This window comes from Stegodyphus dumicola, chromosome 3 (assembly GCF_044657685.1).
Source record: "Stegodyphus dumicola isolate Sdum_Otavi_A_Nest chromosome 3, ASM4465768v1".
Lineage (NCBI taxonomy): Eukaryota > Metazoa > Arthropoda > Arachnida > Araneae > Eresidae > Stegodyphus > Stegodyphus dumicola.
The window spans coordinates 11,598,921-11,622,493 of record NC_140770.1 but is presented as its reverse complement, the minus strand read 5'-3'; the positions used below and the strand labels follow the sequence as shown (position 1 = coordinate 11,622,493).

The 23,573-nt window shown below is 29.3% G+C and overlaps 1 protein-coding gene across 2 annotated transcripts in view; it reads right to left on the bottom strand.

Moving 5' to 3' along the window:
• LOC118202279 (reelin-like) overlaps positions 1-23,573 on the bottom strand; it is a 297,785-nt gene that overhangs the window by 225,283 nt on the left and 48,929 nt on the right. For both annotated transcript variants that reach the window (XM_085812571.1, XM_085812570.1), the window contains 13 exons: positions 20,333-20,442; positions 20,192-20,255; positions 19,976-20,090; positions 19,742-19,860; positions 19,389-19,550; positions 15,781-16,020; positions 14,129-14,264; positions 12,963-13,132; positions 12,598-12,735; positions 11,800-11,986; positions 8,684-8,892; positions 2,840-2,999; positions 185-352 (listed from right to left, as the gene is read on the bottom strand). In XM_085812571.1, coding sequence (XP_085668697.1) covers positions 185-352; positions 2,840-2,999; positions 8,684-8,892; positions 11,800-11,986; positions 12,598-12,735; positions 12,963-13,132; positions 14,129-14,264; positions 15,781-16,020; positions 19,389-19,550; positions 19,742-19,860; positions 19,976-20,090; positions 20,192-20,255; positions 20,333-20,442 — 1,978 coding nt within the window. The remainder of the gene's footprint in view (positions 1-184; positions 353-2,839; positions 3,000-8,683; positions 8,893-11,799; positions 11,987-12,597; positions 12,736-12,962; positions 13,133-14,128; positions 14,265-15,780; positions 16,021-19,388; positions 19,551-19,741; positions 19,861-19,975; positions 20,091-20,191; positions 20,256-20,332; positions 20,443-23,573) is intronic.

Below are 23,573 nucleotides of genomic sequence, written 5' to 3'. Positions count from 1 at the left end.
TTATAATTTTGGGAGAGTATTAAAATTTAAAATCAATAGCTATCATTCTATAAAATTAGATAAAGGAAAATCCCAAATTAATTCCCATTTTCTGCTTATCTCAGTTCTCTTTCTTTTAAATGAGAGTACAGCACAAAAATAGTTTATATTTAGAAAATATGAAATGCAGTAAAATTTCATGTACCTGAAACATGATGACTTGCCCTTCTTTTAAGAAAAGGGGTCTTGTAATGAGAAACTTAAATTTCTCTGGACCATTTAGCAACAACACTTTTTCAGTTGAATTGCAGTAACGCTGTATCGAAAATTTTGTTGTAGCAGAAAATAATTTTTGCTCCTCTGGTGCTGAAACCTGTAAAAAGAATAAAATAAATTATTCAGTAACACTTTTTTTTTTGATAAATATGGAAAAAAAAAAGAAAAGAAAAAAAGGAAAGGAAAAAAATGTAGGCACAACTTTGACAAATAATAGCAAATTGTTTATTTCAAGATATGATCTTCATTCTCTTTATTTACTATTCTAATTTTTATAACAACATTTAATGATATTTCTGTTATTTATATCATTTCAAGTTTTTCCAGCAATACTGAAATAAAACATGGACACATTGAATACACTTTAAAGATGTCACATTAACAGCTAATTAAATTGACCTATAATATTATTTTATTTAATTAACAGTTAATGTGACATTTGCAATGCATGAGAATATCTCAGTTTACTGATGATTTTCATTCAGTACTTGAACACAATTTATTCAGCAGCAATTCATTGATGCCTTCATTTCTAAAATATGAACAGCCTTTTAGCACTACATCACCCATATATGAGTAGGGTTTCTTTACCTCATGGGATAGTTACCACTTCTGTGTACCTCTTACGTGAACATTTTTATAAAATTTCATACATACTTTAAAAACAGTATATTGGGAACAATTATAAAAGTATTAATTAATATTTATTAAAATTTAAAGGATTTTTTTATGAAAACAATATCTGATCTTTAAAATTCTTGAGCACTGCATTATAACTAATCAAATAATACTTTTTTTCAGCCTCCTAAAATTTAACTAAGTATTGAATTAAAGGTAACCTATTTTAGTGAATGATACACAGATTCTAAGTCATGTTTCTGTTATAAATAATATATATTTGGAATGGTAATTAAAAATGTATCATACAATGGCTACCAAAAGTGTTTATACACTTATAAGTTTCAATGAAATATTACATCATTCATTAATACAGATTAGTATTTTAGGATAATTTTTTTAATAATATCTTTAAATTTCTCTTAGTAAAACAACATTAATTATTTTATGAACATATTAAAACTTTTTTGGAGGAGAGGAAATCAATAATAAAAAAGTAACAGAAAAGTCTTTGTACACTTTAAGAAAATCTGTACATATTAGTAAACATTTCAATATTTCCATCCGTTAGTATTTTGTAGTATATCCCGCAGTATTTCTGACAGCTTTCAAATGGGCATAGAGTTCACTATTTTTTTTTTTTTTTTTTTTTGTAATATCTGCATCAATGTTCCTCCAACTGTTGTTTTTAGTTCGTTTTTTGTTTTAATGTACTTCAACATCTAATTCTCTAGAAATGTGCTCTGTTGGGTTTAAATCTCTTGACTGAGGTGGTTTTTACAGAACAAGTGGAAAATTATAGACACACAAAAAGGAAACATTGAGGGCCCTGTGCTTAGGATGATTATCTTGTTAAAAAATAAAAGTTGTTTCCAGCACACAAATTTTGGGAAGATAATTTTAAATTATCTTTTAAATTATTTAAATAAAGAGTATGTTTCAATGTGTAATCAATATATACTAAATTATTTAATCCTGATGCCGACATGCATCCTCACACAAGAACAACTCCATCGCCATGCTTTACTTAACCAAGGTCTTGGGATTAAGTTCCTAATTTTTTTTCTTCATACAATTATATGCTCGTTGGAACCAAAAATGTTCAATTTGCTTTCATCTGCAAATAAGGCATGATTCCAAATAATCACTGATTTTGAGAAGAAAAGCCTAACCTTTCTATTTTTTGCTCTTCCAAAAAATTTTCCCCAAGCAGAGCACCCGTGTAATCCAGCTGATTTGGCCCTTGCCGAACAGTTTAAGTCAAATTGAAGTAGAAAAATTTTAAGTAAATTCTAAAGAAACATTTACAACACTCAAATGCGGATTTTTCCCAGATTTTTCTAACTATAAATTTCTGATCACGTTGAGTTCTCTTTGCTGGACAAGCTATTCTTACTTTATTTTGAATCCAATTTCCTTCTCTAAAGCACTTTATCACATACTTCACCACAGAAAAGAATAAATTTACTAATTTAGCGCTATCTCGAATCGAACTTCCATCCTTATGATAAAAAATGGTCAATTTTCGAAAGCCATTCATTTTTTCCTTATGACTAGGAGCCATTTTTAAGCATTAAATAAAACGTTACAAAGCAAGCAAGCAAAATATAAAGCCAAACAATTTTTTTAAACGTCTGCAAAAATTTTTTTTTAAAAGTGGTAGACGATAATTTTATTCATAAAATTTTAAGAAAATGTTTCGGTGTACGATCATTTTCGTTGTGCATTTTATCTGCGCCTTTTGTTCTTCTATTTTAGAAAAAGAAAATAAGTCTATTAAAAATAAAAAATTTTGGTTTTATTCTAAGACACATGAAGATGATATGACAACATACTGGGCCTAATATTCAAATTCAATTCCGGGTTACAGAGCTTTTTCTGCAAATTCTTAAACTGTGTGAAAACTTTTGTGAGACACTGTATATAGCAGCTTCAAAACCATACTTCAATTTAATTTGTTTCTTACTTGTTGCATATTTTCCACTTGATGAGGCCTATTATCAGCATTGAGGTAAAGATCATCCAATGCCCATTGGTCTTTCCCTTCACCAGAGTGCTGTGGTTGCCACCAACGAAGCCTTGTACTGTAAGTTCGTGCAGTGAAAGGAAGAGTGACATGCTCCATTCTAAAATAATTTATACAATTCATACAGAAACATTCTAAAATAATTTATATAGTTTATACAGAAACATTAAGTATGGATGTAAAATACATTACTAAATCGATTAAAATTGCTTTAAAAATGCCTTTATTAATGTTGCACAATGCTTAGAATGCATGATTTTTGGGTAAAAAACAAGACTCGAACCTGGACCTCTCGAATACACGCCGAGTGTCCTACCCTTACACTATGAAGGCATGCAAAAAGGAAGAAGAAAATACCTTATATACTCTCCCTTCTAAAGGACAACTGAGGATTAGAGGACCTAAATGTCAAATGCTGGTGGTAAAGAATCATAATCCACCACTTTTTAGTTCGGGAGCCACTGTAGAGTGATTAGGTTATTTTGAAGCAGGAGACATGAAGAATGAGCAATACCCTTGGTGGAAATCAAAGTTGAACCTCTTGATAATGGCTGAGTGTTCTACCATTACACCGCAAAGACATGCAAAAGGAGGGAGATAATACCTTATATGTTTGTTCACTGAAGATTATTTGAGATATCACTGCTTGGCTGTCAATGGCCATACCATGCCGAAAGTACCGGTTCTCATATGATAACTGCTTGGCCATGAACTGGATCTCTTTCCATTTCAAATTAAATAAATTTTTGCTTTAGAAAATGTGGTATCAGTCTAATTTCTACATTTTCTGAAGGTTCTTGATAGTTATAAAGGTCACAGACCATTTGTACTCTCATTAGATGTAACTTCTCTTTGAGCTCATCAAGAAAGGCATGTAGTTCTTCAGTGATAATATAGTACTAAGAAATATGTGTAGCTGTCCATTTTCCTGCTCCCTCATCTTTATCTATGCTGAGGCCCTTTTTTTAAAAAAAATATTTACATACTATTAAAAAGGACTCTAAAAATATTTATCTCCATGTTTTATGTCTAACTAAACCTGTATATGATTCCTAAAGTGAGACTGAGTTTATTCTGTGAAAAATTTTTTGGTCTATGCATGGATTTTTTTATTGGAGATGTTCATTATTCAAAACACCATCATATTACATCTTTTCTTTAATTAAATTTCCTTGCTTTCTTTTTATATAATCTGCAATTTGAGGTTTTATGTAAATAAAACTCAATTTTTTAATCTAATTTTAAGGAATAATTAATTTAAAATTACTTACATATATACATAGAATTCAATTTGTAAAAATTTGTACACAATCTTAAATATTTTTGATACATTAAAAAAAACTAGAAGTTACTATTCAAAGTTTTGAGGATATGAGAGTTTTGGAGAATATCTCTGAATATGGCACACGATTTTTTTTTTTTTTTATTTTCCTAACAGTTATTTTTATGCCTTTCCTTTATTTTTTTCATTTCCCGCCTATGTTTCTCTGCCAAAATAAGTTTTCAGGATTACGATTTATGTAAATGGGATAGAAACGAGTATTTAAACTGACGTTTGGGTCACTTCAGTAGAAGAGCGTGTTCTGCCTTTTGACCACATTGTTGTAGTCTGTGCTTACTGTTATATGGCTGTATTGTTATATACCTACAAATATACGCTAGTGATCTTAAATAGGGGCCAAGTCAGTAAGTTAATTTTGTGCAGCTTCGGCTGGTTTATTTTAGTTTGCATTAGATTAGTTTTATGTTCTCTATCTTGAGTTAAAACCCAAGTGGAGACTCATTGTAGGCTCTAGAAGAGGGCCATCTGTTCATTTATTTTTAGTTGGAATAAAGGGTAATTTTACCCTACTTTAGATTTCTTACTTAAAAGAACTCAGCGAATAGTCACAACACAGTTCTTCAAAATTCTAGCTCTTAAGGAACTCTACTTTAGCTAGGATATTACAATATATATATCTCAAGACCTCAATATATATGTATACATATAAACTCCTGATATATAAATTTTAAAAATAGTTGACAAAGAATTCAAATTTGGTGTAAGATTAAAAATGGTAATAATTCTGAACCTGAACTTCAATTTATTTATATTATTCAGATTTATTTTAATTGCACATTTTCCCATTAAACTTCATTCTTCAGTAACATTTTAATGGATCGACTTCTATTTTCTCACTATTTTATACATTTAAATTTTAAAATAATATGAAACTAAAACTTTTCTGTAAAATAATAGCTGCATTACAATACTGAATTTAATAAATTTTAAAAGTGCTACTTAAGGAGCAATGACAGTGTCTAATTATGAAAATGAATTTTTATTCATTTCTTGCAACATACATGCATTTTACCTTTGGAAAATTCAATTATTTTCTGCTGAAAAATATAAGGCATTTTTTCTCTTGTTTCTGCATGCCTTCATGGTGTAACGATAGTACACTTGATGCATATTAGAGAGGTTCAGGTTTGAGTACCGAAAAGGGCATTGCACAATTTTCATGTACTCCTGCTTAATACCTAATGACTCTATAAGTAAGCTATTATTTTTTATTCAGTTTTTACTTTTCACATTTGTTTCTTTATTTTTAATGTTTTATTTATTTATTTATTTATTTTTACTTTTACTTAAATGAGTTTAATTGTTGGTTACATGCAAATGAAGATCATATACTAGAAATATTAAAAGTAAGTTAGAAATAATTATATCCACTTGCACAAAATTCATACAGATCTGCAAAATAAAGGTACATCACCTTGAAACATGACACTGTTTCAATGCTTTAGCTTTTCAACTACTAAATTTCAATGAAATATTTTACCTTTCATTTTCCTAGTTTGTAAAGATTAGAATTTCTGTTTCATTTTACAGTTTTTCCACATTGAATAAAAAAAGCTTTTGGCTTCATTCATAGTTTTCTAATAACTCTGCTTCAGACAGCAAAAAACTCATTATTTCCAAGAAAAATTAGCTACCAAAACAACTCTAGCTTAATTAGACACCAAAGACACAAAATCAAATGATTCTAAAACTGAATTACATAATAAATCACATTAGAAACATTTTTTACTGAATAAAACCTCTCTGCAAAATATTTTTTTTAATTCAGTTTTATATACTATAAGTTAAATACATCTGAAATTTTAACAACTTGATTCATCATTAAAAAAAGTAAAATAAGTATTTAGTTTATTTTACTCCTTTCAAACCATTCAGCTTGTTAAGCAATTATATATTCATTAAATTTCAAAGATAAATTACAGATCTTTTGCTTTGAAAAATGGCAATATTCTGAGAACAGGCCATTTGGAAGATAAATAAAAGGTTGTACTTTTCAGCAATGTCAACATTTACCAAATCACATAAATAAGAAATGCATGATAGTGTGATGTAACACATATAAATGCATAATAGTAGTATAGTGTAATAAACATAATTTTTTTTTTAATTTGAGAAATATTCTTTTAAAGACTTTTTTTAACATCAAGTCCTGTTTATTAATAATAAATATGCACACACGATTCAGGGGGTGGGGGAGAAAGAAAAAGAAAAAAAGAAGAGAATAAATGCATTGCTTTAATGAATTCCTTTATCAACAGGGGAAAAACACTTCATTGGAAGTGCTTTTGCCTTGCAGGCAGAAACATTGCAATGCCAGAAGCTCTTTCTGCATCATTCATCTGCATAAGAATGTCATAAATAAGAATTATGATATAAAACTATATCTAAAGTTGAAGAACAATGAAAATTTTATACTTATCTTGAGTATTTTATTGCATATGCAGAGAAACCTTTCTAAACTATGCAGTAAAGTTCCAAATACTTAAATATTCTGAAGAGGTGGTCATAAAACAAGACTATCAGTGATATTCAATACTGTTGTACATTTATTTAAGGTAAGGTAATGCTCTATGATCAGAATCTTGTTCCTTATGAAAAGAGGCTAGCATTAAATTTTTATTATAATTTGATTATTGAATCAAACTCAACAAAATTAAAATATTTTTAATACAGAGATATACTATCTAATACTAATACATAAAGTCACAGCTCTCATTGAGATACTAAAAAAAGTATTTAGTGTAAAAATTATCACTTAATAATAGTGTTCCCATTTCATACAGAAAGTATTTCTGTATGACTTGGGAACACCATCTTACATTAATTAATTAAAGGAACAACTACAAAAAAAAAAAAAAAAAAAAAAAAAAAAAAAAAAAAAAAAAAGCTTATGTTAATTCTATCAAGTGAAATCAATGAAAGGCAGTTTGTTGGTAGCACAAAGTCGATGTGCAAGGAATGCAAAGGGATGCTTTAAATTCTAAGGACTGCACAAATAGTGGGGTGAAATTTTACATGTGGAGGGTAGAACATGTCTTTGGAAAGCTATTTGACAAACTATAAGAAATGAAGCAGGATAGACACTGACACAGATCTGCAAAGACCGAAAAAAAAGCCAAAAAGCATCATGAAGTAGAAGAAGTATCTGAAGCAGACAAATATGTCAAGTTGGAAAAATGCCATTATAGACTCTCAGGACCATTATTTGGCAATGATTGCTAAAAGAAACAGACAACTGATGTTAGCCCATATTACAAAGTTCACTGCACCTGCAGGAACTCATCTATCCAGATATATCATTAGTGACAAGTTGCATAAAACAGAGCTGTATGCAATGAAATCAATTACTTGTGTGCCAATAATTCAGGCTGTGAAATTTGTCATACAACATGATGCTGAGATCACTGCCAGAGTATCACATACTGGTGTCGAGTTCTCTTGTCTCACTGCTCTTGTTTGGAAAATAGTTCCAGAATAATGCTTGTCTCCATTATGCTGCATTAGTGACCAATTATCTTGAAGGAGAATGAATCCAGTAGATGAAGCAGCTTGTGTATTCTCTGGATTTAAAATCGTTAGAACATGAGTGGGATGCATTATGATGCTGACTTGCAACACTGCAGCCTCCACTTAGCATTTTCAAAAGCTACAAGGTGCTATTTATCAAGAATAACTTTGTTGAAGGAATTCCTGAACAAGCTAATACACAACATAAAAAAATCAATATAAAGCTTACAATTTGGCTAGGGCAAGAGGTGGATTAACAATTAAGCAAAATAAGCAGGTGCTTAGGGCATCAAGGGAAGGGGACCCATAAAAAGGCCCTTAGAACTCAGGGAGTACTACAAAAATTTTCTATTTCCAATTTTATGAAGGAATACATGGTACAGGTAAACCAAAACCAACAAAGAATGAATAGGGGAAATACAGGCATAAACTGATGTGAGGATACCATAATTCTTTAAGCCTCTGAAAGTCAATTTGTTCCTGGCCAAGGGTGACCACACATATTACTAATTTTTTAATGTACCTCCAAAGAGCTGTACCACTACTTTTACCAAGATCATATTATAACATATTTCCTATATTCTTATTTAAAATATTTTTTTGCAGAAAAAAAGCAATTCTGTGTTTTGAAAAGATGTCAAGTATTACAAAATAAAGATCTTGTGAAAGTTCTGTATTCTTAGCTACAAAATCATTCAAGCTGCATAGACTTTTGTAAGTTGTCCCCTTAATTTTTCATGCCAGTATACATATAAATATATTTTTATTTAGTACTGTCCCATCTTCACTATATACATTAGCAACACCTTCGTTTTTTTATACATTTCTTTAAAAGTGCTCATCATACTAAAGAAAAATTCCCATATTTATATATTTTTGCAGATAACAAAAAGAAGAAAACAAAAAACAACTGGTATTTAAAATGATAAACATACCTCGATGATCTATAATTTTCAGGATCTAATTCCTTCAACAGGTTCCAAGAAATTCCAGCATCATTTGAAAATTGCACTAAAACTCCTTCGTCCTTTTGGGAAGCATTGTTGCACAATAAAACATCTCCACCGCCAATACGAATGAAAAATTGAATAAAATCTGTGTCTTCAGTATCCATATCAGTTGTTACTAATTGTCTAATGCCATCCTAATGAAAATCAAACCAAAAGTTTTGAGATAAAAATAAAAATTTTGTTCTTAATGGGTTTAAATCAACACACTATGCATTTTCAAATCCAACACATTGTCATTCATGTGAAATGTGCTTAAAAGTTTTACAGAGAAATTTGCAGATCTAAGAGAATGCTAAATGAAATAGTCATTTTGTATATAAAAATAATCAAAATCTAGAAAAAATTTTATCCACTTGCTTTAGTTATGTTTATTTCTGTCACAAACTGTATTGTTTCACTAGATGCATTCATTTATTCTGGAACTAGTCTTAAAATAGTTAAATAATTAATGAGAATAATTGAAAGCTTTTGAGAGAAGTTTTTCACTCTCCATATCTATATTTTTGTATTTACATTAAAAGGGTTAGCACAGAACAAAAACATATTGTAACACCATAACACAAAAAAGCCTAGAATTAAACTTTACAAGCAAATGTTTTCATAAATTAATAATATATTACTACAAATTTTGTAAAATTTGAAAGAGACAGTAATTTTACATTTTTAAGCATATCTGCCACAGTAAAATTCTCAAAACTTACTGGCAGAAATTTCTTAAATTCCCAACAGATGATAAATAATATCTGGTAGCCTCTATGGAAATTCAAATATATTTTACTCCAAAGGATAAAGTAAAAATAAAGGAATATAACAAAAGTTGGTTCAGTTTTAACCTGTTCAAACAATTCTGTATAGCCTCAAAAATTTAGACTACAGTCTAATGAGAGTGATGGAAGTTCTTGATTACTTTTTGTGTGTTAGAAAAAGGTTTTTCAACTACACCTTAATGCACTGGATTATCTGTTTAAAGGTAAACATTTTGATTTAAGAAATTATTCATCATAGTATTTTGTTTCTTCCCTTTCGTTTTTGATACTTTAAAAAAAATAGAATTTTTTTTAAGATTTTTCTAAATTTAATTAGGTTTTACATTAAATAATTGGTTTCAAAAATTACTTTTACGTACAAGATTTTTTATTTTCTCCAATGATACCAAAATGGTAAAAATTTACTTATCATTCTGTATTGCATCTCAAATTTTGACTATAGTCTAATGAGAGTGAAGGGAGTTTTTAATTTCGTTTAGTAGATTCTAAATAGATTTATCAACTACTTTTACTTACTAAATAGGTTTATCAACTACTTTTTAATTCATTGGATTATTTGCTTAAAGTTTACATTAAAATTAAATTTTTTTTTTCACTGAAGTATTTTGTTTTTTCACTTTAGTTTTCAGTTCTTTAAAAGAAATGGAGTTCTTTTTTTTAGAGATTTATCTAATGTTTCTAATTAGAATTTACTTTGTTTTTTCCTTGCTTTGGGGAAGGGCCAGAATTTTCGGGTGAACTATTATAATTATAATTTAAATACATTGAAATGGTTCATCAGCTAATTCTGGATACAGAAAAGCAAGGATTTTTGTAGAAGAGAGATTTCAATTAGTTTCAAAGTTCCTCCCCTCTGATGAAGTGATATTGAGATTGATTGAATTCCTCTTCTGTTTTTGCTCATGCTTTTGTTCATTTTTCTTTAAATTTCATGGCTTTTGAAGAAGGGTTTAGTTTGTTTGAAATGATTTGGTTTTAACATTTTCAAACTCATTGTTGCATTTATATGTTTATTTCAAATTTATTAATTATGAAATTCAATTTCTGGTTTTTGCAAAATGTTAGTTTTAAATTTCTTACTTTTTGTCTTTAATGATAATTTTCTGCAACTTAATGCACGAAAATGACTAGAAACGTTTGTGTTATGTTTTAAAAGGAATTGTTTTGTAATTATAATATGTACATATGAAACATATTCAGAATTTAATTCATTTAAATATATACCAAATTCACAACACATTCTTTTTAATGTAATTTAGATGCACATGCCTTGTAAAATCAAACTGTTTCCTGAATATTTTTCTAGTATGTGTACATCAGATGAAAACCTATTTCAAATTACAATTGAATTCATATTAATTATCTATCAAATAGACAAAATCTTGATGTGAAAGTAAAAAATAAGATTATGATAGCACTTTATGCAAAACTAATATAAAAAATCCTGTCAAATAATGTAATTAAATATATGACGTAATTGCTTGCTACAAAGCTCAGAAATTGTTATGATGTATACATTTTTAGACACTAATTTCATTTAAAAATAACATAAATTATCAGTTATATATACAAGATGTGACATTTTAATTCCCAGAACGTATCTTTACAAAAGCTTTTGTAAAAAACTGTAAACCGCCTTCAAAGTTCTCCCTTTGTACACCTATGCACAACTTTAAATAGCAGAGTTTTGAAAGCATACCTAAAACTCATTTTTCAGAACACTATTAAGTCTCTGCTAATACATCTTTTAATTTTGGAAATACACAGAAATTGCATGGAGATAAATCAAAGCAAGATGATCATAGTCGTGTTTTTTGAACAGAATTTCCTCACACTGTGACTACATGTTGTGTATATGAAGCACAAATTTACAGAAATCTTTCTTATGCACAATTCTTACACTCAAATTAGCCAAACTTTTTATGCATTGATTTGTAATTATCATTCTATAAGTCCTGTACTCAAACTTATCAGTCTCATACATAGTCATCCCTATTTAAGAAATAATGTATCTCAAATTTTTATAGATTAATTTGTAATTATCAGTCTGTAAGTCTAGTACTCCAATCTTATCAGTCTCATCTCATAACCATTTAAGAATTAAAGTCCCCATGTGATATATAGTTACAAGACAAAAACAAAAAGGAAAACTTAGTTACCTTTCGTAACAAAAACATAATTCATATTTATAGGGAAAACTAAATACTGTGTTTAATTTTTATTCTCTTAAAGTTCAGAAATAGCAATATATAAGAAAAAAATTAAATTACTCACTTGATAAAAGTATATTGCAGAGCCTGAAGCTATGGGACCACATCCCTCGTCAGCTGGTACTACAGCACCACCACTGATATCAAAGTTTTCTTTAACTAGTTCTTCTGGAGATTCAAATTTTTTAATCATTGAATTCTTAAGTTTATCTCGTGGCACACAACTTTTACCATAAAAGCCTTGATCACATCTAGGGAAGCAAAATTATTGATTAACTTTTATTTAACTGAAAGAAGTTTTCTAGATATTTGATTATTTAATATTAATAGAAGGATCCATCTACTCTCAAATTCTATGTCAAAAACTTCTACAATTTTATGCAGCATTCAGAACTTAAATCGATTAAATACATACTAAATTCACAACTCATAGTTCTTATTAATGTAATTCTGATACATCTTCTATGCAAAATCAAAGTGTTTTCATAAAATGCTTTTAGTATGCACATATCCATCACATGCTCATATTTAAAATTATAATTTAATTCATCCTAATTCAAGTAATATATCAATTGAGCAAAAACTGTTTGCATAAAAGCAAAATAGGAAAAAATACAGTGGCAGCATTTTGCACAAAACAAATATTATAAATCTTATTTAAAAAGCAATCAATCTGTACTAATTAGTAACATTTAAAATCAAAAGTTTAAAATTAAAATTCCTATTTTAATACACCGGAATTTTAAATCTTAGATTATGTTTTAAATAAAATAAAAAATATTACTTAAAAAATATTATTTGGCAAAAACTTTTACTACATACATTGCAGTATAATACTAATAAATAAATGTTTAGCACTTACACACAAGATCCATCAGTACATCTGCCATGACCACTGCACATGTCTTTACACTGTGGTCCAATATACAAATTGTCTATTGCCCAATTTTCACTGGTATCATATTCATGCTGAATAAAACGAAAGCGGGTTGAACTAGACCTAAAATTTTCAAAGTTATATTTTATGCAATTTCTTTAAATATGAGTATTTAATTCTTTAAATATGAATAACATTAAAAAAGCGGGATATTTATTCATTTAAATATGTGATGCATAAGAGAAATAATTTCATGGTTATTTCATGGTTATAAATTAATAAAGCATAAAATATTATTATACAATACACACTAAACGAAAGTTTCAAATTATAGTCTTTAATTGATTTACCATGTAGCAGGTAAAAGACTGACAGTAACACGTTTCCATTTAGTAAATTCAGATGCATCATATACAGTGCCCTTAGTGAAAACACCATTACAACTTCCATTGGATGGTAAACATGGTTTATAGACAGGTAACCAATTCATACCATGATTTGTTGAAAATTCCAGTCTGACCTGCCAATTAAATACATATCAGCACAAAAATATAAAATGCTATTAAGATAACACTATATTACAGTCAAAAGTCGTTAATCCGGACTCGTCGGGACTTCGGCGATTCCGAATTATCGATTTTTCCAGATTACAGATCATCAGTTTAAATCTGGTAACATGGCATGCAGAAATTATAAAATTAAAAATATGAAACCATAATTTATGAAATAAAGAACAATTATGGTCTAAAAGGTATCAAATTTTACAAAAAAAAAAGATTAATATTTATTTGTTTAGTTTATTAAACATTTCTTTCAATGTAAGTTGTTTAAGTTGCTTCGTTTTATGTGATAATACTTTCACTTTAATTCTATATAAACAGACATAATTTCTTGTTCAGTTACAAAGTTCCGCTGTTCAAGTCCTGTAATTGCTGTGCCGAGAATACCGACTAACTAGTCAATCGAAATTTTTTCATTTTCATTAACCTCTCTGTCACTTTCTTCATGCCTTTATCCATTTTTTGCAGCAATTCCACTTTTTGTTTGATGGACATCGAAACATACTTTCGCTTTGTAGATCCTTTGGGAGCTCCAGCATCGGAAATTCTATTTGACATAATCGAAAGTTCAAGCTTACTTTTATAAAACTGCTCTAACAGTCTGGAAAAAATAATAAGCCGGATCCAATTCGAAGATTAAGGAACAACGCAATCTGCAACATTAACTGAAATAGATAATTTTAGCTTATACCGTCCGTTATACATTAAACGTGCATGCGTAAAGGTATTATGCGCTTTCGCACACGCATATGAGCTGCGGTAAAGGTCTTAAGCCTGCAGCATATGAGCGGTACGGCATATGAGCTGCTGTAAAAGCCGTAAAGGTCAACGGGACGCAAGCGCAGAAAGTTTGTAGCTTTGAGGGCCGAATTATAGATCATTCCGGATTATGGGTGTCCGAATTAACGACTTTTGACTGTAATATGACAATGTAGCTAAGTCAATATAAAAATTACCTGATTATTTTTCTCTGAAGTAAATGGTGAGCCACATCCCATAAGCAAGTCAAACTGGACCATATAAGAAGGACCAACAGTGATAGATTTAGTTTCTAACGATCTCGTCAGTCCATTATATGCTTCTTCGTCAAACCTACACTTACATTAGATTTAGAATGTAAATATTCTTTAATGCTAAGTTTAATATTTAAATGTAAGAAATTTACACAAAACAAATTTCAACTAAGAAATAGGTATTTTTCACCCTTACCAAAAAGCTGCAAAGAAGTATTCATGAGGCAACATAAAAAAATATTTATGTGGCAACCAAAGATGTTGCCATAATACATTATGTAACAACCCAGATATTTCCCCAGATGGCTTTTAACTTCTCTGTACTTTTTCGCAAGTGTGATTGCATGTGATCCTTCCTATGGGAATTTCAGCTCTTTAAGGGTGAATCCCACACTGCAGTTTTCATTGTTTTTGCCAAAATCTTGAACTTAAACTTCCTGCACACATAAAGCATACTGCGGTTTGCTTAGTGACATCATGTACCTCTTTTCTCCATCTCATTTTATGATTTTGGTGCCAAGGTTGTGAAATTCTCTGATATTTTTTTAACAAAAACCAAACAGTCTGTATGTAAGGAGAACAGGCTAAAAAACTAAGAAGTGTGCATATCTTATATGGAAAAAGAAAAATGTTGGAAAAAAATGGTCAGCACTGAAAACAAAACTGAGAAGTATACATATCTTCTACAGAAAAAGCAGAACATTGGGGAAACAAAAAGCTAGTACTGAATACATCATTGAAATAGGTGTAAAAAAAAAACTTTAAAAAATGTTTCTTTCTATGCTTAGTAAAGAATTCCCAAATGTTCTCCAAAGTCACTAACAAGTTGACCAATTTTTGGTGGGGTATAGTCCATCAAAAAGACCAAGAAATATAATTTGCTGTTTGAAGAAATTTGAGAGCATTTGAAAAACACTTTTTATGAAATAAAGAACAATTATGATCTAAAGAGTATCAAAATTCACAAAAAAAAAGCTTAATATTTATTTGTTTATGTTATTCAACATTTCTTTCAATGTAAGTTGTTTAAGTTGCTTCGTTTTATGTGATAATACTTTTCTTTAATTCTATAAATAGACATAATTTCTTCTTCAGTTACAAAGTTATGCTGTTCAAGTCCTATAATTGCTGTGTCGAGAATACCGACTAATTTGTCAATCGAAATTTTTTTCTTTTCAATAACCTCTGTGTCACTTTTTTCACTATCGGGAGCGAATTATAATGACGAGGAATTTGATTTAAATCATATCAAAGACAGAGTACATCGAGATGAAATACTACATTTAGTAAGGAATTATAATTATAAATTGAATTATACATATCCAAAAATAAGCATTACAGTTTTGAATTATTCAAAATACCATAAATACATAAATGCAAAATATTTAAAATGCTAAACATAACTAAGTTTAATTTCTGAATCAAATGTTTACTTTAAACTTATCAAGTAAGAGTGTAATACTTCAGGCTTAAATAGCCAAATGAAATATAAATTCATAACATTTAAATGTCACGCATACATGAAACAAAAAATTACTGTAAATAAGAATATAAATTTTTGATAACTAATAATAAATATAATTCATGACACTTACACAGCTGATGCTCCTTCAGAATGGCAGTATTTCTTTACTACTCCAGAATTGTACCGAATAGATGAATTCATTGCATTCAAGTCAGTGAAATTCAAACTAATTACATTCAAAAGAGATGAGGATAAGCTAATGTCATCAACTGCCCAAACATCTTCTGATTTTCCTGAATGATACGGCTGCCAAATTTTAAACATGCACCATGGCTTCCTTGCTGTCTCTGTCAGAGGTAACGAGACAATCCTGCAATGCAACTTAATTAAATCAATCAAATAATAATTTTATAATTATCATTTTAATATGTTGTCAAAAAATCTGGAACCCAGTATCACCTAGGAATTTGGAATTTTGCAGGCATGTAGAGTATGATTCATATGGATACACAGTGACATACACATTGAAGGCACAGAGATACACATTGACATTAAAAATTGCACTACACAGTTAGAATGGAGATTCGAAATTCAAAAACTTGACATCACAAGATAGAAAATTTAAATTTTATATATAAATCATGACTCATGCATATATCAACGTTTAGCTATAAAATAATAATTTATATGAATTTTGGATCATTGCATGCTTTGGTAGTGTTATTAATTGATTTTTCAACATGTAATAAGTCGTATTTGGGTAAGAATTGAAGAAATTTGAAGTTTGTGATTCTGAAGTATAATGAAATAACGAGTATCATGAAAATATAAAACTCTTATCTAAAATGCAAAAAAAGAGATTGATCTATACTTTGATCCATGGTCAACTTCTAGTGAAATTTTTCATAATTAAAAATTCTATTTGGTGTTAAAATTTGTTTATCTTGTATAATGAACATCTGATACTCAGTGTGTATTTATATAAATTTTATGATAAAAAAACACTTAAACATTTTCTTTTTCATTCTATGAATTACTACTGCTTGAAAATTGAAATTTTAATTACTTTAATTCATAATTAACCTGATACTTAATAAAATTGATAATCAGCTTGTTGTTCTCTATTTTTTTAAATTTAACTTTTTTGGTGTAATTATCCTCAAAAAATTAATCTCATCTCTTGTGTTCCATTTCAGAAATAATTATTAGCTAAAAATTAAAATTAAATTATTGGCTAAAAATATATATAATTTAATTGATTACAACAGAGCAAAAAAGGCATCTGTGTCAGAAAGGATGCATCTGTACAAGACTAGCTAAAGCAAACTGACTTGCATTCACATGATGCCTGTTCACTGGTTATCAACTTGAAGCACACTATCAGTCTTCAAAACACTCACCTACTATGTATAGAAGGAAAACAGGTGTTCAATGTGCTTGGAAAAGTAAATAACAGGCACAAAACTGTGCAACAAAGAAATAAAAACATCTTATTAAGTATCACTAAGCAGAAGCTTCTTCTTGGCAGCAAGAACTAGCTGACTGTTAGTGAACATATACCTTTTAGAAATAAAGGTTTTCATCAACTTGCTGTTAACCAGATTTCAGTTTAAAGATCTTCCAAATATATGTAAATGCTTTTAAATAGCATTTGCAGAGTAATAAAAAAAACATTCCTTATTTTCATAGGGAAAGAAAATGTTTTGAACAGTATCTTAGAGATTATACATGGCATAAGACCGTAAAAGTGTTCTTATACTACTATTCAGTCTATTGCCACAATATTTTTACCTGTATTAGTCTTATAGCACATGAATTTAAAATGTATTTGTTAGATAAATTAAAAAGAATGTAAAGGATTTGTTCTTTAACAAAACATTTTGTGATAATTTAAATTCAGAAGTTCGGAGATTTTGTTATTCAAAATCAATAATCCATTAATTAATCTTCTTGCGATGATTACTGATTCGATTTACTTCGACAGAGGGGACAAATGGTGTTACAGAACTCTAAATTCCAGATAAACTTAATTTTCGACACCAGCTCAACAGCTATTTTTCGTATGCACAAAATGATATTAAGGCAGGACGGACAGCCCGTTTCCCTCTGTGGTCTGAGGGAGACACTCCTGCTTTGGTGAAGCTTTCATTCATACCATACACATTTTTTTCTGCAGACAGGCACATCGAGAGACACACAGTCTTCATACCTTCTTTGGCATCTACCACAGGACTATATAGCATTGAACAGAAATGTGCAGCCCCCAAAAGAATGCAAATTTCCCAAAAATTTTAAAAAATCCTAACATTATTTCAAATCAAGATCTTTTTTAAAGATTAAGCAAAACAAAAAATTTAAAATAACTCAAAGCATGTATAAAAATATGTTCAAAAAAATTTTTAACTATTTTTTTTCAGATACTTTGATAAATATTATTTATCTCAAACTCTGACCATTCATATTTCATATAATAATTCAAAATATGAAGGGTCATCTTAATATAATCTTGCCTCCTAGTCTTCTGTAATATTATGCAAATCTTACCAACTTTGTCAATAATCAGAATAAAATTTACTAAAACATGGGTCCTTATATATGTAAGGCCTCTAGGCAGTGTTCATGTTGCCTGTGTGTTAAGATAACATTGGAAAGAAAAAAAGAAAAGTATTTAAAAATTTTAGAAGGTTATGATTTCTGTCGTCTCATATAGTATCTCTGACAAAAACATAGTGGCAAAAACACTGTGTATGAAACATTGCAAAGGTGAAAACATTGTGGAAGAAGAGAAAGCAAGAAGAAGGCACCACAGTTCTAAAACATTGTGTATAAAACATCATCATACAAAAAGAAGCAGATCAAAAGCTTAACAGTTTTAAAAATACCACGGTAAAGATAAAGCATGAATAAATCATACCATGATCATAAAACCAGAAATGTGTTTTCAGACTTTAAATGTTTTGTACATAACACTTTACATAACACTTTAAGAAAACAAACAAACTGAAACAGAACAAAACTGAATTTTTACTAAAAGAATATTAGAGTATGAAAAAGAATATTAAATTAAGGTTAAACATAATAATATAATTTGATAAATAATTAAACAATTTTAGTATAGGTAACCTCATGCAGTTACTCATCTTCCATTTTTTAATAATTATTGTATGTATTTTTAATGAAAAACTTCTAATGCAACTTTCTAAAACAGATTAATTAAACAATGGCCTTATTTAAGCTTAGAATGTTATTAACTACTATACATACCATTAATTTATACTCATCTTCACTTTTTGAATACAGTTTCTTTGATGCCTTTTCAACAAAAATTTGTTAATTAATACAAAAATATGAAATATAGAGGTAAAAATATTCCTCATTCCTTCAGACACTTCTAAATCATTATGCAAGCATAATTTTTAAAAATCTGAAGACACATCTCAGCAATGTTATCATCATGTGATGATGATAACATTGCTGTTTCCAAGTCATATTTTTTACCATGGTATTTTCTAAAAAGATGTTTTGAAATTTCAAAGTTTTTGACCTATTTCATTTTCTACAATGATGTTTTATATCACAATGTTGCAGAATTGCAATGTTTTGTCCTTGCCTTTTTCCTCCTCCACAATATTTTGTACAATGATGTTTTCCCCTTGCATTGTTTCTCTGGGATATTTTTACCACAATATTTTTGCCTGTAATTATAGAGGATTTAAAGAAAAGAAGTTGAAAACTTACTTTGGCTCTTGATACTTGGATTTTTCAAAAAAGTCTAAAAGGTGCCAAGTAAGTCCTCCATTGCATGAATAATGAACATAAATAACTTCAGATGGGTGATCTGGCGATAAGCACGGACTTTTTTTGGATGAACTTCCGATACGCAAAGTAAATTGCAGAAATCTACATGAAAATATAAAAAAAAATCTACATGAAAGATTGTTTTTGAAATCTGCAGAACATATAAAGTTTGAAATTTCAAAAGTAAATTAAAAACAAAATAGATTTAATCATACGTAAATTAAAAAAAAATTCCTATTTATGGAGTTATATTAAAAGTTTTATAATAAAAAAGAATATGCAAGATATATTGCCTAATAGTAGTTGTGTTAACTTCATTCGTAATCAAATATCTTGGACCATGTTTATCAAACACAACCGCTTTTCCACTGCCAAGTGATCCACACTGATAACCCAATTGAGCTCCATGTATCTATATTGAAAAACAAATCTAAGCAATTATACTCACAATTACTCTCCTTACCTTAATCTAATATTAATAAAGAAAAAAGAAAGAAAGAATTTGTAATTTCAAACTTTAAACTCACTTCAATAATATTAAATAATTCATCCAGCTTTGGTGTCTGAAACATTTCAGATAAAGATGATGGAATAGTAATGGATGCAATTTCACATTTTTGACCAGAATATCCAATATCACATCTGTAATATCATTCAAAGAAAGGTTTCAGTATGCTTCTCTTAATTATTTTCAACAATCAGTTCATTGCTTCATGGCAATAAATATAAATAAAATAGCTTACTTGCACTCAGAATTTGAGCATATGCCATGTCCGCTACAGCCATTAAGGCAGTTTCCAATGTATACTGTAAATATAGACAGCTTTCAATAAAACGGTAATTTTAAATAAGTGCTAAAAATTATATGAATATCTTTTACTTACAATCATCAATTGCCCAGTTTGAAGAAGTAAATTTGCCCAACTGTTTGATTCGAAAGCGAACACCCCCAACAAGTGCAGCATAGGGTAATGGATAATATACTTCAGTCCATCTGAGAGAGCAAAAAAAAATTAGAAACTAATTTCTCATTAAATATCATTTAGTCTATGCAAATCTATAATCCATAAATATATTTTAAAAAATAAATAATATTTAAAGAAGAAAAAGAAAACTATAAAATCTAAAAAAAAAAAAAAAAAAAAAAGCATTTTAACTGTAAAATACAGTGAAACAAGAGTAAAATCAAAATCATACAGAGTGAAAAAATTTCTATCAAGTTATGCAAATGTTAAGCTGTCATGAATAAAGGAAATTTTAAATTAAATCCATAAATAAATAAATATTTTCTAAATAATTAATTTAAAATTCAAAAGAACAGAAACATAATTTGTTATTTTTTTGTAATCTTTGCTGTAAATAGTTTGACAGAATTTTCTTTTATGTTGAATAACATGGTAAATCAGCACAAATTGTGAAGGAGTTTATTCATAATAAAGCTTGTTTCTAAATGCCTCTGAAGAAGTCATTTATTGGTTTATTTATTTCACTAGGAAGTACTTTCAACATTGTATGAAGATTTCTTTTGTACAATCTTAAGATCAGGCAAAATCAGTGAATTTCACCCATCAATTTTAAAGCTCTTTCGTTAGAGAGACTGACATTTTGTGATGAATAAAAATTAAAGCTTTCCCTTTACTTTTTATTATCATCAAAGTAAGGAACTCATTAAGCTACCAGATATTATTTATGTTTTGAATCTCCATTTTGTAAACTGAGGTAAATTACTTCCTTTTGTAAGAAAACATTGGAAATAGGAAATTTTATTGGAAGTGAGATGATTTTTTTTTACTTAATTACTTCCCTATTAGTTTATTTTTAACCCATGTTTGTGATTAATGGATGGGAAATTTTACCACTATCTGATAATAAATTATTTCTTAATTCCTCCACTTAGGCCTGCATCAATTTTTGACACCTATAAAAAAGAAAGAATACTAGTACCACTGGAACAAGTAACTAAGTTCCCCAATTATGGTTGTATTAATTTGTGACACCTTTAAAGAGAAACACTACAATTGTTACTGGGACAAATAGTATCCACTAAAAAATAGACTGGAACATATACATCCCAGCAATGTGTAGCACTTGAAAAATCATAAGTTTAGAAGTACCATATTTCCCCATGTACAAGATGCAACTTAATTTTGGGACTTAAAAATTGGAAAAAAAAGAAAAAGAAAAAAAAAATATTTTGTTGATGATTGATTTTTACTGGTCTGCTGAATTACAATTTAACACACACACAAACAAACAAACAAAAAAAAAAAAACAACACTTATTACATAAAATTATTGAAGTCGATGTTTATTCAGCTTACAACTCTACATAACCATTGGAATTCACATCCAATAGCTGGACCTCATCTATGCCTGATAACAAATCACTGTTTTCATATATTGCCTTATCCTAAGTTTCGTCTTTGGAATCTGAGATACCACACTTCTTAAATGATTTGACAACAATTTCAGTCTTGATACCATCCCAGGTTTTGTTACCCAGCTGAAAACTTTGACAATTGACTCCTTCACACTTCCTATTGATGTCAAATTGTTCACAGATGACTACATCATTCATTCATTCTATTCCTCTTTCATAGCAGCTTTGAAGGGATTTTTAATTTTAATGTCAAGAGGTTGGAGCTGGAATGTCGGGTCTCCAGTATGATGGCAAGTTTTGTCAGCTGGTCTGCAACAATGTTTTTTGTCTTACCTGTGTGTCCTGGACTGATCAAGCACCAACAAGGCAGATCCACATAAGAGTCCACATGGTCATTTGCTCCAAACTTTCTCAAACCAGATCTTTATCCCATTTTGACCCATCCAGTTCCTTATCATAAACATGAACAATCACTCCTCAAGGAATGACTTCTTTTACATTGAAAATCAGCATGGGCAGTAGATTGGTACTATCAGCACATCAAGCTAGAACAACTGTATGATGACTATTTTCATGTCCACTTGTCTTCACATTTGCAATCTTCACACCTTTCTTATCTACAGTTCTGTTACTCAGGACATCAAACTGAAGGTAGGAACTTCGTATTTGTAATTTGTCCCAACTCAAACTGATATATTTTCTGATAGTGAATGCCAAAATAAAGAAATTCAAAGACCTCATAGCTTTCAGGCTTCTTTTGAGCAAGCCTGGTGTATCTAGATATGCTTAGTTCATTTCTTTTCATGATCCTGAAGCACTAATTGTGTCCTCTTTTGAAATTTATAACACTTTTCATGAGAAAAACATTTTGCATCATGTTAATCCATTTTCGTGCACACAATGTTTGATTGCTCTTTGGTCTTCAATTCCCTCTTTGTATCAGGCCATTTTGAAAACTTACCTCTCATGGCTTTCTTCAACCATGGTATCTTCAGTAGTGTTTCTTCTTCTTGCAGCCAGTCTCTTATTGTTTTCCCAGTTACAGGAGGGCCAAACTTATGTTTAGCAGGACAATTTCCATGCTTTTTTGCAAACTAGATCACTTTTAATTTGAATTCAAAGCTGTGTGATAATCTTTCTTAGCTACCTCTGAACAAAACATTTATAACAGGTAAAAGCATGTATGTGTCAAACATGCAACATAGCATATATGTTGTTGACAATCTTTCACCCTTTGTTTCATTGGTGTTTCCATTAGCAGCAGTACCACTATTATATAAGACACATCCAGATTTTAGACACAAAATTTGTAAAAAAAAAAAAGTTAAGTCTTATACGTGAAAAATTCGATAAATATAATGGAAATAATGTAGTAGAGCACTTATCTGGCTATACTCTCATCTTAGTTGAAACAAATTTTCACAAACATTGCTCAGTATTGAACAGTCAAGTGCTTGGTAATCAAAACAGTCTTTTAGATTAAAATACATGCTTGATTTTGTGTCTGCAAACTGAAATATGCATTCACAACTACTAATGTGACAAATCATAGTATAGCCAAGGTTATCCCATTATATTTTAAATGTTTGCTAGGACATATATACCTGTTAATAGTGAAAGGGTTAAGTGGGGATCCATTTTTAAATGCTGAGTTAGTGAGGTTTTCTAACACACAATATATTAGACCAAACAAAAGTTTTAGTGAATTTGAGTTATGTGATTTGTTTACTTATTTAATTAGATATG